Here is a 16,399-nt window from a genome sequence, read left to right on the forward strand (position 1 = left end):
GCCAAGTCATGACCACGATGATATCGAGGCACCTAATACCATGGTATCGTGCTTTTGTGATATTTTGATATCCCTCCCCTTGTATGTACATATACAAAACATCAGTGCAGTTTCTGTCTCAGCTCCAGAATTCTTTTTTTTTTTTTTTTTAGGGCGGTACGAAAGTGACTCCTACGCTACATTTTAAGGGTTGCACAATGTCAGAATAACTTATTATTTTAGAGTTGTCCGATAATGACTTTTGAACCAATATCCCGATATTTTCCACTCCAAAACTTCCATATCAAACTCTTACCGATATATGCAGTCGTGCACTGTAATTGCTAATTGTATTAGATCCCCCAGTGGATGCTTTAATAATGATTTATTTAACGACTTCAAGCTTTCCCAAATAAAATAAACATTCTATGAAAAATAAGAGAACAACTTCAACTGAAGTTATAGAAAATAAATGTCTCATAAAAATAATATAATTTGAAATTAGCGCAAATGTCCATAATTAAGGAAAAGGAATCATTCACAATTAAATCACAATTATAGTAGTTAGCCAAAAAAGCCACTAGAGGGCGACCAAATCATTACAAATACAGCAATGACAATTCCTTAGATGCATTTTGCCCGGCTTCTGCACAGATTTTGGTATTTTATTTCTTTTCTGCCTTTCTTAGTGAGCATTTCTTTCTGGCAACGCAGTAGTTATACGAAATGAATTTATAATTCATTATTTTTTAATCATTTATTCATTGAATATTTGCACCAGGAATGCAAATGCTCTTCTCACATAACAAATCCCAAGCATCTTAGTTTGGGGATATTTAAAGTCCAATATGTACAATTTGATTGAATACATGTGGTCAGCTTGTGAACAAGAGACGGCATACTTCTATATTGACGAATCAGGTATCATGCATACTGACTCAAGGCCGATAACAATAAACCGATGCCGTTATCATCTGATGTAATTTAAAATGCTTAGGTCGACTGATATTTTTGGCCACCTGAATATTGAATATTAATATTTTAAAAAACGTTTAAAAGGGTAACTGCGATTTGTGCAATGCGACCCTTGTTATATTACCGTGTTTCACCCATAAAATCCCCCAAAAATCCGGCAGTGGCCATTCACAGCTGTGTCTTGACACATGCTACATGGAGTTTTTGGATCGAAACAAAGTAAGTACGCAATAATATCTCGTTAAAATCATGGTGTCTTTAATTATGCTCGGTCATACTCTCACCTCGAGTTAAGGTTTAGGGGTTAAACTTTTTTTTTTTTTTTTTAAATGCCCTCCTCTTCAAAACTTTTCTTCACCCAAAATTGAGATTTTAAGCTTTCCAATGATGTATCACAAATGCATATGGGACAATTTTGAAATTTGGCCAAATTGGGCATCTCAGAGCGGAATTTCAAGTCACCTGAGTGTTTTCCGCCATCATATACATTGCATGCAGTTTTTTATAATTATACTTTGGGGGGGAAAAGTGAGAAAACATGTCTTATATCTAGCTTTCCAAAACTAAATCTGAATACGTACATTGAACACACACACACAAATATTAACCGCGAAAAACGAGGGATCACCGTAGATTAAAATTTTATACCCCTGATCTCTCAAATTTTCGTAGCATTTCCTCGAACTACTTACGCGTGCGTAGCTGTACTTTGACTTTATGGACAGTCCCTAAAATCCCTGTGCTACATTCACGAGCCTCCCTGGCCGCCGGTAAATGTTGGATTCCTCGGTGGAGGGCAGCAGGCGTTGTGACATTGGTACCGAGAAACTATCACATGCAGCCGGCAGATATTTAGCGGTGCCCACCTGCCAGTACCACCTGAGAAGCAGCAGCCCACCGGAACGGTGAGGTTTAATCGACTTTTTTTTTTTTTTTGTTCCAGCGAGTTTGTGTTTGCGTGGCAGCTGTTTTCGAGACAGTCCGAAACCATCGTTTTTACGCCTCTTCTGTAAAACTAAACGTAAAACAGCTGACAACAGTGAAGTCACTTGTTGCGCCTCAAATAAACGTTTTGTTGTGGTTGTTTTGGGCATAGCAAAGCTATCACGGTGCATTGTAGCTGCGATTTAATACGCCTGTCTATGTTTATATTATATTACAAGTGTATTTTGATTTCCAGGTCGGACTACCGAGATGAATAACCCGAAGGCAAAGACGTTCCAGCCTCCGCTGTGAAACGTTTATCTCTCCTTTCCCGGTTTTTTTTTGATGGCAGGAGTGCACTCCAGTACCTGCGAACGATGTCTTTTTTGATGAAAAAGAAGAAGTTTAAGTTTCAAGTGCATTTTACATTAGAGGAGCTTACGGCGGTGCCTTTTGTCAACGGAGTGCTATTCTGTAAGATCCGGTTGATTGATGGTGGAGACTTCGCCGTTCTGTCATCCAGGTATTAAAACACCTTTACAGACAATTTATTGTGACCCAAACGCACCAAGTAATACCAAAGTTGACTTTGGCCTTATCAGGTGTGTGTTTTACGCACCTCTATAGCGTTGGTATTTTCATTTCTCCCATTTTCTGCAGCTGTTTTTGCTTGTGCTGCAGTTAACCTTTAGTACACATAGATATTTCATCCTAGTAAAGTTGCCTTGACTCCACCCTGGGCTTTGAGCCATTCTGTTGCAGCATGTTTGTATCAGCTCTGGGCAAAACTGCAATGGGAGTTTCCAACAATTGCACATCTTTGGCTTCATGAAATCTAATTCCATCTAATTTAGAGAACTTTCAACTTGCATGTTCTAACATTGAGATGAAAAGTTAAAACTGATCTCTGTTTTGTATTGTATTAGTACTCCTCTTGAAAATACTGTACGGTGTCCATTGGGTGGCAACTGCCAAGCACAAACTGGGAGACTTTTCAGTGGAACTACCGTGTTCCCCATGACAACAAGAACTGTTACACAATAAACAAAAGACAGAGAGAAGTTAAATAAAAGCAAATATACTCATTTCCAAAGTTTCTCCAAGAATACTGCAAATGACATGGAGTAGACCAGTGGCGTAGTTAGGCCTATTTTAGGGGGGCTTCAGCTTAAGCCCACCTAAAATATTCTTAAGCCCCCTTAAATAATTTGGTGTTGTTTTATTTTTAAAAAAATAAAAAATAAATGCTGACATATTTACTAGGAGTGGGAACCTCAGGGCACCTCACGATACGATACGATTCGCGATACAAGGCTCACGATAACGATTATCTCACGATACCACGATACAGCGATTATCGATATATTGTTCAGAAATTGGATACATGACATTACATTCTACGATACAACTGTTGAAACAGGAAAAAAAGATTTCAAAATAGAAAAAATAGTGTTTAAGTCATTTATTAAACAGTGACACCTTTTCTGTGCTACATTGCTGTAAAATATAAATCTACTGCAAATTGTGCACCTGCACATATAGAGGAAACAAACCACAACCACTGATATCGCTTGGAGAGATCATGATGAATGGCGCCCTTAATTTCTTTAAAGTTTTAAATCTTAAAAAAAAAAAAAAGTAGGTGTCAGCAGTTGAGCTTGGAGTGGGGCAATGATAAAATTGGTGGGTCTTTTCTTCGTATATGACCTTTGTTGCTTGGTTTGAGCACTTCCACTATCAGCTTCAGCATTTAAGATGTCAGACTTGCTCAGTCACAGTCTTCCTCACCTTAAAAACAACAAAATAAAACAAAAAATATTAGCTACTTCTAGAGCTGAAACGAATACTCGAGCAACTTGAGTAACTCGAGTTTAAAAACTTCCTCACCTTAAAAACAACAAAATAAAACAAAAAATATTAGCTACTTCTAGAGCTGAAACGAATACTCAAGCAACTTGAGTAACTCGAGTTTAAAAACTGATCCGAGTGGTTTTATTCACCTCGAGTAATCGTTTATTTTGACAGCTCTATGCATCACGTTTTGCTCGGACTAATTTTAATACGGGACGCGCTGATGTCACGTACGTAGAGGAAGAAGAAGAAGAGAAAAAAACCTTACTGCAGCCGACAACCGCTACAAACAACGCCGACATTGCTAAATACTAGCCCGCACGATGCTAGTTGGTAGCAGGTAGTGTCTGATGAGTCTCATAGAGATCACATGTATGTTGAACTAGATGTGAAATGACAGACTCGGCCGCGTCTGGGCAGCGTTAGTAAACAGCCGCCATCTTAAAGCAGTAGAGCGCTAAGCGCTAATAAAGAGCGCTAAGCGCTAATAAATAAGATCAACGTAACGTTAGCCCTGCGGAGGGCTAGGTTTCTATTAATTATGACCACTGTTGATGCTTGGCTAACGTGTCTTACATACAGGCTTTAACATAACATAGCGATGTGGAGTGATGAGGGTGTAAAATAAAAACTCAATAATGCTAACTATCAATTTTAGCTCAGTAGTCATTGCTGGATAAAAACACCAAGTAGCACTGGTCCCCAATGTGCTCCAATACAGCCTGTATCATACATTTATTTTGAACACTGCAAAAACTCAACATCCTATCAGGACTTACAGTTTAGACTAACTTAAAACTTAACTAGAACTTAAAAATGGCTTGTCACAAATAGAAATGTAATGGAAACACGTGGGAAAAAAATCCTAACTTTTAAGTGATGTGTGTTATCAAGCGTAACGGCATTTTTAGGTGTATATATATATATATATATATATATATATATATATATATATTTTTTTTTAAATAAGATCTAAAGGTTTTTTTGAGTGAAAGCAGTGAATTAGTCTTTTTTTATTTTTATTTTAGTTACATCTGAGATGGAACTGTTGGCTGTTTTCAACAATATACATCGAAAATAAAGACATTGATTGACTGAAAATGGTTCAAGATTAGATGAAATGTCTTGTTTTCTCATGTATATTTATAATTGCTCTTCACCCAAAAATATATTTGTTTTATCCGATTTCTCGATTAATCGATAGAATTTTCAGTCGATTACTCGATTAAAATCATTTGGACCCAAGTGCCAGCAGAGGGCGCCAAACAACAAAAAACAAGTAACAAGCGGACATTACACTGCTGTCATTTTAATCTGAGCGGGGCATGTACGTTAATTGCGTCAAATATTTTAACGTGATTAATTTAAAAAATTAATTACCGCCCGTTAACGCGATAATTTTGACAGCCCTAATATATAAATAATATATATATATTTCTGTCTCCATCCATGTACCCGTTTATAATGCGCACCATGATTTTACAAGTTGATTTTGTGGGGGGAAAAAAGTGCGCGTTATATTCGGGAAATTACAGTATTTCAAATAGCAAATACGCAGGGCAAAACAAATAAATTATGAATAAAAATCGGAATACTAATACAATAATAGTAATAATAACGATATCACTTGTAATAATGTAAAGAATCGGGTTCTAATGTGGTGGATGTGTTTTGCGTCGTGTACCTGAACGCACCACATGGCTGACTTCATAAAGTGAGAGAGGACATTTTCACTTTGGTCAGCTGCGGAGGACAGTAGGTATGTTGTGTTGCACAAGTTCTGAAGTAAATGATTAAAAACTGACAAAGCTGAGGATTTTTTGGCGATGTTACCACAATAATAATTGTCACATTAACTTAGAAAGACTGGCGAACAGAGGTCAGAGGAGGAACATCGAGATCGTAGACATTCTAAACTCAAAAAAATGAATCAGGCAGGTTGTAAAGTTTACTAAAAGACAGTGTGCATTTTCAGTAAAAAACCATCATGTTTCCAAGGTTAGCATGATTGAATCATGCAGTCTCTACATAAACATGAACAGTGAATGAGTAGCTAGATTAGATCATGTTGATGCAACATAATGTTAACGTGCCTTTTCAACCAATTGCAATAGTCTCGTCATTTGTCGCGAGATTTAAAAGTAGGGTTGCCAACTCCCTGGAAAAAATAAGTGGCACCTCATTGGTAGAGCCGGCAGGCCCAATAACCGTCACCATTTAATTATTATTTTGTTTGCGAAAAGTGTTTTTTTTTTTTTTTTTTTTTTTTTATTAGATGGGGCTTTGCAAGGCACAGGCCCAGCTAGTAAAATTCCTCAACTTTATTTTTCTTTCTTTCTTTCATAATCTTATTATCCACATTTTTTCGGCGCACTGGAGACTCCAAACCGTTTGACCGACCGGCACCGTTTAAATATCAAAATGACCGGAATTCCATTCATTTTTAATGGCAAACATTTTCCCTTCATTTTCAATGACAGGAAAACATAAGTAGTTGTGATTTTTGACCACTTACCATTACAGTCCATTGACATTGAACTGGCGCATAAGTAAGTCAATACCACTAAAAGCTATGTACGTCCATGCCATTGACTATCATGAATGTCGCTACTGTTGATGCCGATGTACTGGATTCCGTTGATGCCATTGATGGCCATTTACGTTAAAATTAGGGCTGTCAAACGATTAAAATTTATAATCAAGTTAATCCCAGCTTAGAAATTAATTCATCGTAATTAATCGCAATTCAAACCATCTCTAAAATATGCCATATTTTTCTGTAAATTATTGTTGGAATGGAAAGATAAGACAAGACGGATATATACATTCAACATACTGTACATAAGTACTGTATTTGTTTATTATAACAACAAAGCCACAAGATGGCATTAATATTATTAACATTCTTTCTGTGAAAGGGATCCATGGATAGATTCTTCAAGGATAAATGTGAGTTTATATATTGTGACTAAATATTGCCATGTAGTGTATTTATTGAACTTTCAGTAAAAGATAATGTAGTGACAAAACTGTTCTGCATGATGGGAAGTGGGTAACCATGACTGTGTTTAGCGGCTGCAAATACTATATTGTCTCTGTGTTGAGTACAATGTGGGGTGTTAAGAAAAAGATCAGTTCCTGTTAGTCTTCCCCACGTTGCTCACCTCAATAGTTAGTATTGTTGTGGAAGACATTTCAAAGCTTTAGATAAGTAAGGGCATGGTCCAAATGAATGCCTGCATCCACTTCACTCACTTGTCACAGCCTCTTAACTCTATATATGCGTAAAACGGCGCCATTGTAGTCTGTCTGCGGCAATGCATGAGTGGGTCGCTCCGTGGATGCGTTAAATATTTTAACATGATTAATTAAAAAATTTAATTACTGCCCGTTAACGCGATAAATTTGACAGCCCTAGTTGTTCCTTATGTTGGTTCAACATGTGTGCTTTATGTTAAAAGAACACAATTGCTTAATACTGAAGGAAAGCAATTTAATCAGGTGCAAATTATGTATTTCTTTAATGTAGGTTCAACATGTATTTTGGGGTGAACATGAGTGCCTTATGTTGGCTCAACAAGAGTGCGTTATGTTCGCGCAACATAAGTGCCTAATGTTGGCGAGACATGTGTGCTTTATGTTAAAAGGACACAATTGCTAAATGCTGAAGGAAAGCAATATTATCAGGTGCAAATTCCTTCCATAATTTTTTTATGTCAGTTCAACACCCCATTTTTTTGAGTGTATACGGCCGTCAAGCCAGTTCAGGGACGAGCACACCACGCTCATATTTTTCTATCATTTCCATCTTCATTTCAATGGTAAGATTCACCTTTTTACTTTTTTTCACCACCTGCACGAACCTTCTTGGAACCCATGTTGATTTCTCCCACAAGAAAATCCGCCGTGTGTCCGTCTTGTGGGAAAAATAACAAACTGCGGTGACATAAATGGAGTCAGTGACATAATTTGCCGGATGACACTTAGTGACATCTGTCTTAAGCATTAATTTTCATGTCAAATAAAGTGTTGACTATTAATCTAAATAAATCAACAAATAAGCCGCACTGGACTATATGCGGCAGGATTCAAAAGGGGGAAAAAGTTGCGGCTCATAGTCCGAAAATTACAGAATTTATTAAGGATTTAGTGTAGGTTTTCGGGCTGCAGAACAAATTAATGGAATTATAATATATTCTTATGGGAAAATCTTGCTCGACATACGACCATTTCGACTTACAGTTGTGGTCAAAAGTTTACATACACTTGTGAAGAACATAATGTCATGGCTCTCTTGAGTTTCCAGTTATTTCTACAACTCTGATTTTTCTCCGATAGAGTGATTGGAACAGATACTTTTTTGTCACAAAAAACATTCATGAAGTTTTGTTCTTTTATGACTTTATTATGGGATAACAGAAAAAGTGATCAAATCTGCTGGGTCAAATATATACATACATGGATCTGAAAAAGTGAATAATTGACTTGAACAAGTCAGGAAAGTCCCTTGAAGCCATTTCAAAGCAGCTGCAGGTCCCAAGAGCAACAGTGCAAACAATTGTTTGTAAGTATAAAGTGCATGGTACTGTTTTGTCACTGCCACGATCAGGAAGAAAACGCAAGCTATCGCCTGCTGCTGAGAGAAAATTGGTCAGGAGGGTGAAGATTCAACCGAGAATAACCGAAAAGCAGATCTGCCAAGAATTAGAAGCTGCTGGAACACAGGTGTCAGTGTCCACAGTCAAGCGTGTTTTCCATCTCCATGGACTGAGAGGCTGCCGTGCAAGAAGGAAGCCCTTGCTCCAAAAGCGGCACCTTAAGGCTCGACTGAAGTTTGCTGCTGATCACATGGAGAAAGATAAGACCTTCTGGAGGAAAGTTCTGTGGTCAGACGAAACAAAAATCGAGCTGTTTGGCCACAATGCCCAGCAATATGTTTGGAGGAGAAAAGGTGAGGCCTTTAACCCCAAGTACACCGTGCCTACCGTCAAGCACGGTGGTGGTAGTATTATGCTGTGGGGCTGTTTTGCTGCCAATGGAACTGGTGCTTTACAGAGAGTAAATGGGATAATGAAGAAGGAGGATTACCTTCAAATTCTTCAAGATAACCTCACGTCATCAGCCCGAAGATTGGGTCTTGGGCGCAGTTGGGTGTTCCAACAGGACAATGACCCCAAACACACATCAAAAGTGGTAATGGAATGGCTAAATCAGGCTAGAATTAAGGTTTTCAAATGGCCTTCCCAAAGTCCTGACTTAAACCCCATTGAGAACTTGTGGACAATGCTGAAGAAACAAGTCCATGTCAGAAAGCCATCAAATTTAACTCAACTGCACCAATTCTGTCAAGAGGAGTGGTCAAAGATTCAACCAGAAGCTTGCCAGAAGCTTGTGGATGGCTACCAAAAGCGACTAATTGAAGTGAAAATGGCCAAGGGACATGTTACCAAATATTAGCGCTGATGTATGTATATTTTTGACCCACCAGATTTGATCACTTTTTTCTGTTCACCCATAATAAAGTCATAAAAGAACCAAACTTCATGAATGTTTTTTATGACAAAGAAGTATCGGTTCCAATCACTCTATCAGAGAAAAATCAGAGTTGTAGAAATAACTGGAAACTCAAGAGAGCCATGACATTATGTTCTTCACAAGTGTATGTAAACTTTTGACCACAACTGTACAAACAAGGTCCTGGAACTAATTATCTTCGTATGTAAAGGTACCACTGTATCTTTTTTAATACCACTTATTTTTTATTTTTTGCTGTTTAGTTGCTCGGTAGCTCTTTGGTATGTTATTTGTTTATATTTGTGTGTTGCCCTCGGTTTTTGTTTCAATGCATTTGTTACTGATTGTTTAATCCTTTGTAGTTACATCAAATGAAGTAGTAGTTACCGGTCTTTGTGGCTGTGTTACACCAGTTACGTAATATAGAGATTTGCTTGTAGCTACCTGCTGTACAATGGTGTGATTGTGAAACGATGGCTGGTAAAAGGAAAAAAAAAAAGTGGCAGAACCTGTCCGACCATTCCCTGTCTCTTTAACTTTGAGCACCCACTAAACAGAAAACAGGGAAAGTCCACCTGAGTGTGATTTTTACAGAGGAAGCCAAAAAACTGTTAAAAAGAGTTTAAATTAATGTTTTTGTTTCTCTTGAGCAATGGTGAATACTTTGAAAGAACACAAGACATACGAGACTTCACACAAATTAGCATGAAGCTAATCTATTATAAGTTTTGACATAATATTCATATTTCAGCAGACACATTTCAAGATTTTTATCTTGGATAATCTACCAGAATTTAGGTATTGCTTTTAGCAGTATAATAATATAATGGTTCCTTGTAGCTTAGAGTATTATTAGAATTCGAATTAAATGGAAACAGGTAGTTCACCATTTAGAGTACATTGCTCATGTTGAGTCACAGTCAAAAAATACCTTTTTTCCCCCTACTTTATCCATAACCTCTGTTCTAGCTGCATTTTTTTGTACATGAAATTTTCACTCTCAAAATAATAATACCCTACAATAATAAAGGAAAATATTGATGAAATTTAAAGATCTTTGAGGGAGCTAAGGGCAAAGTTGATGTTGATGTTTGGAGGTTAGGGCGTTCCGCAAAATATCACCTGATTTTACACAGTGTTTGCTTTGTGTAGACTAACCACACATTTGCAACCTATTTGTTGACAAAGCCAATCTGTTGGGAGATAACCTCTATCATTTTGCTAGATTGTCTATTATTCAATAATGCTACTCGCTCAATCAATTACGACCATTTTATTATACGTAGCGTCTTCATTTTTGGTTCAAAGAACATCCCACTCAATTTTTTTTTTAAATGCTCAAATTGTCCCAACCAACTTTTAAGCAACCTTATTTGCATTATTAACCCTACCATTATTAAGTGAATTATTTTCATTATGTTTAGACTGAGATTTACCCCTTTTCACTGCTGAATGTGCCAGTCCATTTTTTTCCCCTGAAATGAAAGTTTGATTGGCTAATGACTTGACAAAACACACATGCACTCACAGGACCATGCCACCTTCTCCGCCCCCTTCGAAGAGGAGGGATATTAGAATTTTTTTTTTCTGGCCTGCAGCAGCTGCAGCCACTGTTAAGTAATGTAAAAAGACGTCAATGTTGTGGAGATGGGGAACACACCACAAATTTTGCTACTAAAAGTCCGACCTGTATCAGCGTTAGCGTAATATTAAACTGTGTGAATTTTAGCGCTGCAGCTATCGAATATTTTAGTAATCGAGTAATCGACTGAAAATTCTATCGATTAATCAAGTAATCGGGTAAAACATTTTTTTTAGGTAAAGAGCAATAATAAATATACATGAGAAAAAAAGACATTTAATCCAATATTGAACCATTTTCAGCCAATCAATGTCTTTATTTTCGATGTACATTGTTGAAAACAGCCAACAATTGCAGCTAAGATGTGACTAGAAAAAAAATTCACTGCTTTCACTCAAAAAACTTCTAGATCTTATTAAAAAAAACATATAACTTACTTAAAAATGTAATTACGCTTGATAACACACATCACTTGAAAGCTACATGTTTTTTCCACGTGTTTCAATTTAATTTCCATTTGTGTCAAGCTATTTTTAAGTTTCAGTTAAGTTTTAAGTAAGTCTAAACTCTAAGTACTGGTAGGATTTTGAGTTTTTGCAGTGTTCAAAATAAATGCTGTTTGGAGCACATTTATTCAGTAATGACTACTGAGCTAAAACTGACAGTTGGCTTTATTGTGTTTTAATTTTACACTCTCATCACTCTACAGCGCTGTGTTTTTACAGATTAAATATGAATCCTGTATGTAAGACACGTTAGCCACGCATCGACAGTGGTCATAATCAATTGAAACCCAACCCTCCGAAGGGCTAATGTTACGTTAGCGAGTGACAGTAAAGTTATATTTATTAGCGATGAGAAGTCTACTGCTTAAAGATGGCAGCTATTTACTAACGCTGCCAGGACACGGCCGAGTCTGTCTTTTCGCATCTAGTCTTAAATGCATGCGATATCTATGAGATATATCGGACACTACCTGCTACCAAACTAGCATCATGCGGGCGTAGTTTTTAGCAACGTCGGCGTAGTTTGTAGCGGCTGTCGGCTGCGGTAAGTTATTTTTTTTTTATTGCTTCTTCCGCTACGCACGTGACGTCAGCGCGTTGTCCAGCAATAAAAGTAGTCCAGGCAAAACGTGATGCTTAGAGCTGGCAAAATGAAACGATTACTAGAGGTGAATAAAATTACTCGGATCACTTTTTAAACTCGAGTTACTCGAGTTGCTCGAGTATTCGTTTCAGCTCTAGTGAATTTGCTAAACTGCAAAACTTGAGTAGGAAGCTGCTTAGAGAGAAGTGTCTACCGGTATGTTTTTTCTACTGTTAACGTTAATTAAACTGCGAGAAATATAGTGAACCGAAGTTTATCCCTTTCTCCCGAATTTTTATTTTATTTATGTGGTTTTAAAGTAGCCCAAAGGAGCTTTCATTTTTGTTGAGTTTGGCTGTGCTGGACAAAAGCAGTAGTGTTTTACCTGAAGGAAGTTTTTATATATTGTTGTTATTCCCTGACTATGAGGTTTTTTTAATTATATTTATTTTATACAATATATGTATGTTATATTAATTTCCCAACAATGTTGAGTGGTGTTAAGGTAAATGTTTATTTTTTGCATTCCTGGATAGTTAAGAGATTATTATCAAGTTTGTATTTATTGTGTATTAAAGTAATCTGATTTATGTTCAAATATTCAAATATGAATTTGCTAATTAAATCCGGACATTTATTCTGGAAGTTTTCAACCGTTTCTTTAATATAGTTTTTGAAAACAAAGGTTTGAATAGAACAGTGTATCACGTGCACCAATACATGTGAAACTTAGTTTAAGTCGATACAGATCTATTTTGCATGGATCGTTTAGCCTATCAAATAATTAGGTTCGCATTCGTAAGAAATGTAGCCCTGACCCCCATTTACCCAATCTGTTTGGTGTGATTAATGTGTCATCCCCAGCAAAAAGTCTACTGGCAGTTTATGCTGTTATATCCCTACCAAAGTAACCTACGCCCTTGCATTAGATACCCTATACCAGTGTTGTTTTTGGCAGCCCTTTTAAATTTAGTCTCAGTCTTTTGGACGATAATACTTATTAGTCTTAGTCTTATTTTACTCATTTCAAAATGTTTTTGTCTTTGTCTAGTTTTAGTTGACGAAATATCATACAACTTTCGTCTAGCTATCGTCGACAGTTACTTAAAATTAGAGATGTCCGATCACGTCATGTTCAAAGTATCGGAATCGGCAAAAAAATATCGGACATCGTTTTTTTTAATATATATATATTTTTTAATTAAATCGTTTTCTAATTGTATTCAACGTTACAGACATAATATGTTACACTCATCCAGAGTCTTTAGTTTAGGCTTAAGGTAGGGTTATCAAAAAACAACTCAATGACGGCAGCAATTATTTAATTATAAAATGTGTCAGACGCTGCACGATCCTCTCACTCATTATCGCGCTCAATCTGTAATGACGCCGTTTTACCTATATAGAGAGATAAAAGGCAGCGCAATATGAGTAGAGTGAATTTTGGCTGCCTTTGGAGCCTTTTTTCAATTGGCTAAAGCTTTGCAATCCCTCTCCCTATGAATAGAAATATCGTGGGAAGCAATGTGGGGAAGCAAGGTGGCAATTGATCTCTGTCTTAACACCCTAAATTATTTTCTTAACGCAGAGAAGATATATCAATTGGTAGCACGACGCACAGTCATGGTTCCACTTCCCATCATGCATTTGGGATGGCCACAGTATCATTTACTGAAAGCTCAACAAATACACTAGATGGCAATATTTAGTCACAATATACAAAGTCACAAATCTTTCTATCCGTGGATCCCTCTCACAGAAAGAATGTTAATAATGTAAATGCCATCTTGAGGATATATTGTCATAATAAACAAATACAGTACTTATGTACTGTATGTTGAATGTATATATTCGTCCGAGTTTTATTCATTTTTTTCTTAATGCATTGCCAAAATGTATATGATCGGGAAAAATTATCAAGAATGATTGGAATTGAATCGGGAGCAAAAAAAAGCAATCGGATCGGGAAATATCGGGATCGGCAGATACTCAAACTAAAACGATCGGGATCGGATCGGGAGCAAAAAAACATGATCGGAACAACCCTACTTAAAATGTATTAGTCTGTATCATTCAAATTAGTTAGTCCCAAAATAAAGGTTTCCAACAATTTCCTAATCGAATCGAATCGTGGGGTGCCTAAGATGGCCCACCCTTAATGTCATGTCATAGTTATGATAGTCTTATGACAGTCTTATGGTGCCATTGTCAAAATAGTGTTACCAAATACCATAATTAGCAATTAATGAAACAACTACAACAGTAACTGAAGAAATAATTAGCACAGAACATGAATTTTGATTATAATTTACATCTGTAGCGCTGCAATGCATGCTCAGAGGCATGTTGGAGGACAACAGTGATGACAGCAGGTGGCAGCAGGGGTTGACTGTGTCCACCAAATGAAGCTTCTTGAAGCAATGAAGTTTTGCAGCCAATTGGTTGAACGCTTCATGGGGTTCATTTGGTCTTTTGACAGTCCTATGATGCCACTGTCAAATATGTCATATCTCATCCAACATGAGCTATACAGGGAGAGATAACATCGCAGTTCACCACAAAGCTGTGAAAAGGCAGCATGCTGATGACCTATGTATTTATACATACGTGCATGTTTTGTCATTTGCAAACCTGACCTCCTTAGCATTAGATTAGTGGTAACCATACTGTGGTTTTGAGCATTGGGTGAGCTCTTCCTCTGCTATTCATTTATTAGTTAAGTTTTGGAAAGTCAGTTTTCAGCCTGAGGAGGGAGGCACACATCCCCAAGAGGCCTGGTTTTGCACCGCTAACTCCCAAATTCCAAAAAAGATGAGAGTGAGTTCTCCTTGTTATTTGGCTGCGACTGTAGTGGAGAGAAAAATTAAAGAGCCATACTATATACCTTCTGTAGCTTCCATCTTAATGATATAATCCTGATTTTACTTTAAATGCAGTAAATGTTTTTGTAAAAGTATTACGCAATTGATCTTTCTGTCTCTACATGCATTCCTACAGGGAGGAGGTGCAACAGAACTGTGTTCGATGGGGGAAGAAGTTCTCCTTTGTGTGTAAAATGAGTGCGAATCCAGTCACTGGCATGTTGGAACCCTGCATCTGTAGGGTCTCTGTACGCAAGGTATACTATAACTCCTAGAAGACATCTCTTAAAGTGATCCTCTAACTTAAATACATGTAGTCTCTAATAAACCACAATTGTTCTCTTGTACTAAAATATGTTGTTAGAAACACATAAAATCTTAAATCAATGGCAATATTTTATAATATTTAGTCCATATTTTGATGCCATGGTTTGCAGGCTCGCAGTGATGACGTCATTGGGATCTTTCCAAATGTGTAGCGTGTTCAACACTTGCTTATTGCTGCCTAAACTCGCGAAGTAAAATTACCACGATGTGCTGCTTTTGGATGCAATTTCCAGTCAAATGGAAACAAGGGGAGTGAAGTGAGTGGTCAAGGTGGAATTATTATTTTTAGTGAATAAATGTGCATAAGGGGAAGCTTCTCCCCCCTTTTTGGTCCCTGTATGCACGTATCCTACTCACCACGCGTTACAACTGGCGCCCGAACATTTTTCCTGGATCCTCAGTCAAGTAAGGGATCCGTCTATTTTCTGGATCCGACGGTCCCACCGCGTCTGCAGTATTGGTTTCGGATCTGTCCGTTTTTTTCATTCGTCGGTCCCACAGCGGCTTTTCAGATCAGTCTATTTTGTGGAATCGACGGCCTGATCGCGGCTGTGACATTGCCATGGGATCGGTCTAATTCCTGGATCTTCGAGTGAGTAAAAAACGCGGATTTTGATTACTATTGCTATCTTTAATGTTGAGTATTCCTCGTGGGAGTTTTCCCCAAATCATACTAAATAATTAAAGCACTATGGCACGCTACAGTGACGACAGTGACTCTGACGTGGACCTTACAACAGTGTTGGAGTTCGTCAGGGAACGCGTGTTTGCTTACTGCTGAGCTCCCGAGTGAAGAGTAGTCAAGGTGGAAATATTATTTTTTGTGAATAAATGTGCATAAGTGGAAGCTTCTCCCCTTTTTGGTACTTTTATATACGTATCCTAGCTACCACGCGTTACAATGTACAAGACATGGATTACACAAGGTGTGCTCTTTGGCCTGTACTGTTTGTAAAGCACACGACAGCTCTGGATGCTAACAATCTACATAATTATATTGGGATAAGTTTAAAAACGCAATATGCTTACCTTGAATATCTGCTAATAAAACCGGACAGCATACACTCTCGCTCCCAACCGGACTTCCCAACAGGACTCTCTCGCATCACCAGTTTTGCCCAACTTTTGTCTTACCAGGTATTTGCTGCACACATTTTTCCCTGAAGCTCGTCTTGTGAACGACCGACAGTGCTGTCCTGCTCTTCACTTTTCAGATCTGGTTCAAATAGGAAGGGTAGAACTGACGACATGTTGGGAAAGCTAACGAGTGACATGCTGGAATTTCGGCAACGGGACC

General features: G+C 37.6%; 1 protein-coding gene across 1 annotated transcript in view; it reads left to right on the plus strand.

Moving 5' to 3' along the window:
- The first annotated feature begins 1,712 nt into the window (after positions 1-1,712).
- LOC130905952 (early estrogen-induced gene 1 protein-like) overlaps positions 1,713-16,399 on the plus strand; it is a 36,909-nt gene continuing 22,222 nt past the window's right edge. The window contains exons 1-3 of the mRNA XM_057819772.1: positions 1,713-1,859; positions 2,135-2,401; positions 14,912-15,032. Of these exons, the coding sequence (XP_057675755.1) occupies positions 2,256-2,401; positions 14,912-15,032 (267 nt within the window). The 5' untranslated portion in view covers positions 1,713-1,859; positions 2,135-2,255. The remainder of the gene's footprint in view (positions 1,860-2,134; positions 2,402-14,911; positions 15,033-16,399) is intronic.

Source organism: Corythoichthys intestinalis, chromosome 17, assembly GCF_030265065.1.
Source record: "Corythoichthys intestinalis isolate RoL2023-P3 chromosome 17, ASM3026506v1, whole genome shotgun sequence".
Lineage (NCBI taxonomy): Eukaryota > Metazoa > Chordata > Actinopteri > Syngnathiformes > Syngnathidae > Corythoichthys > Corythoichthys intestinalis.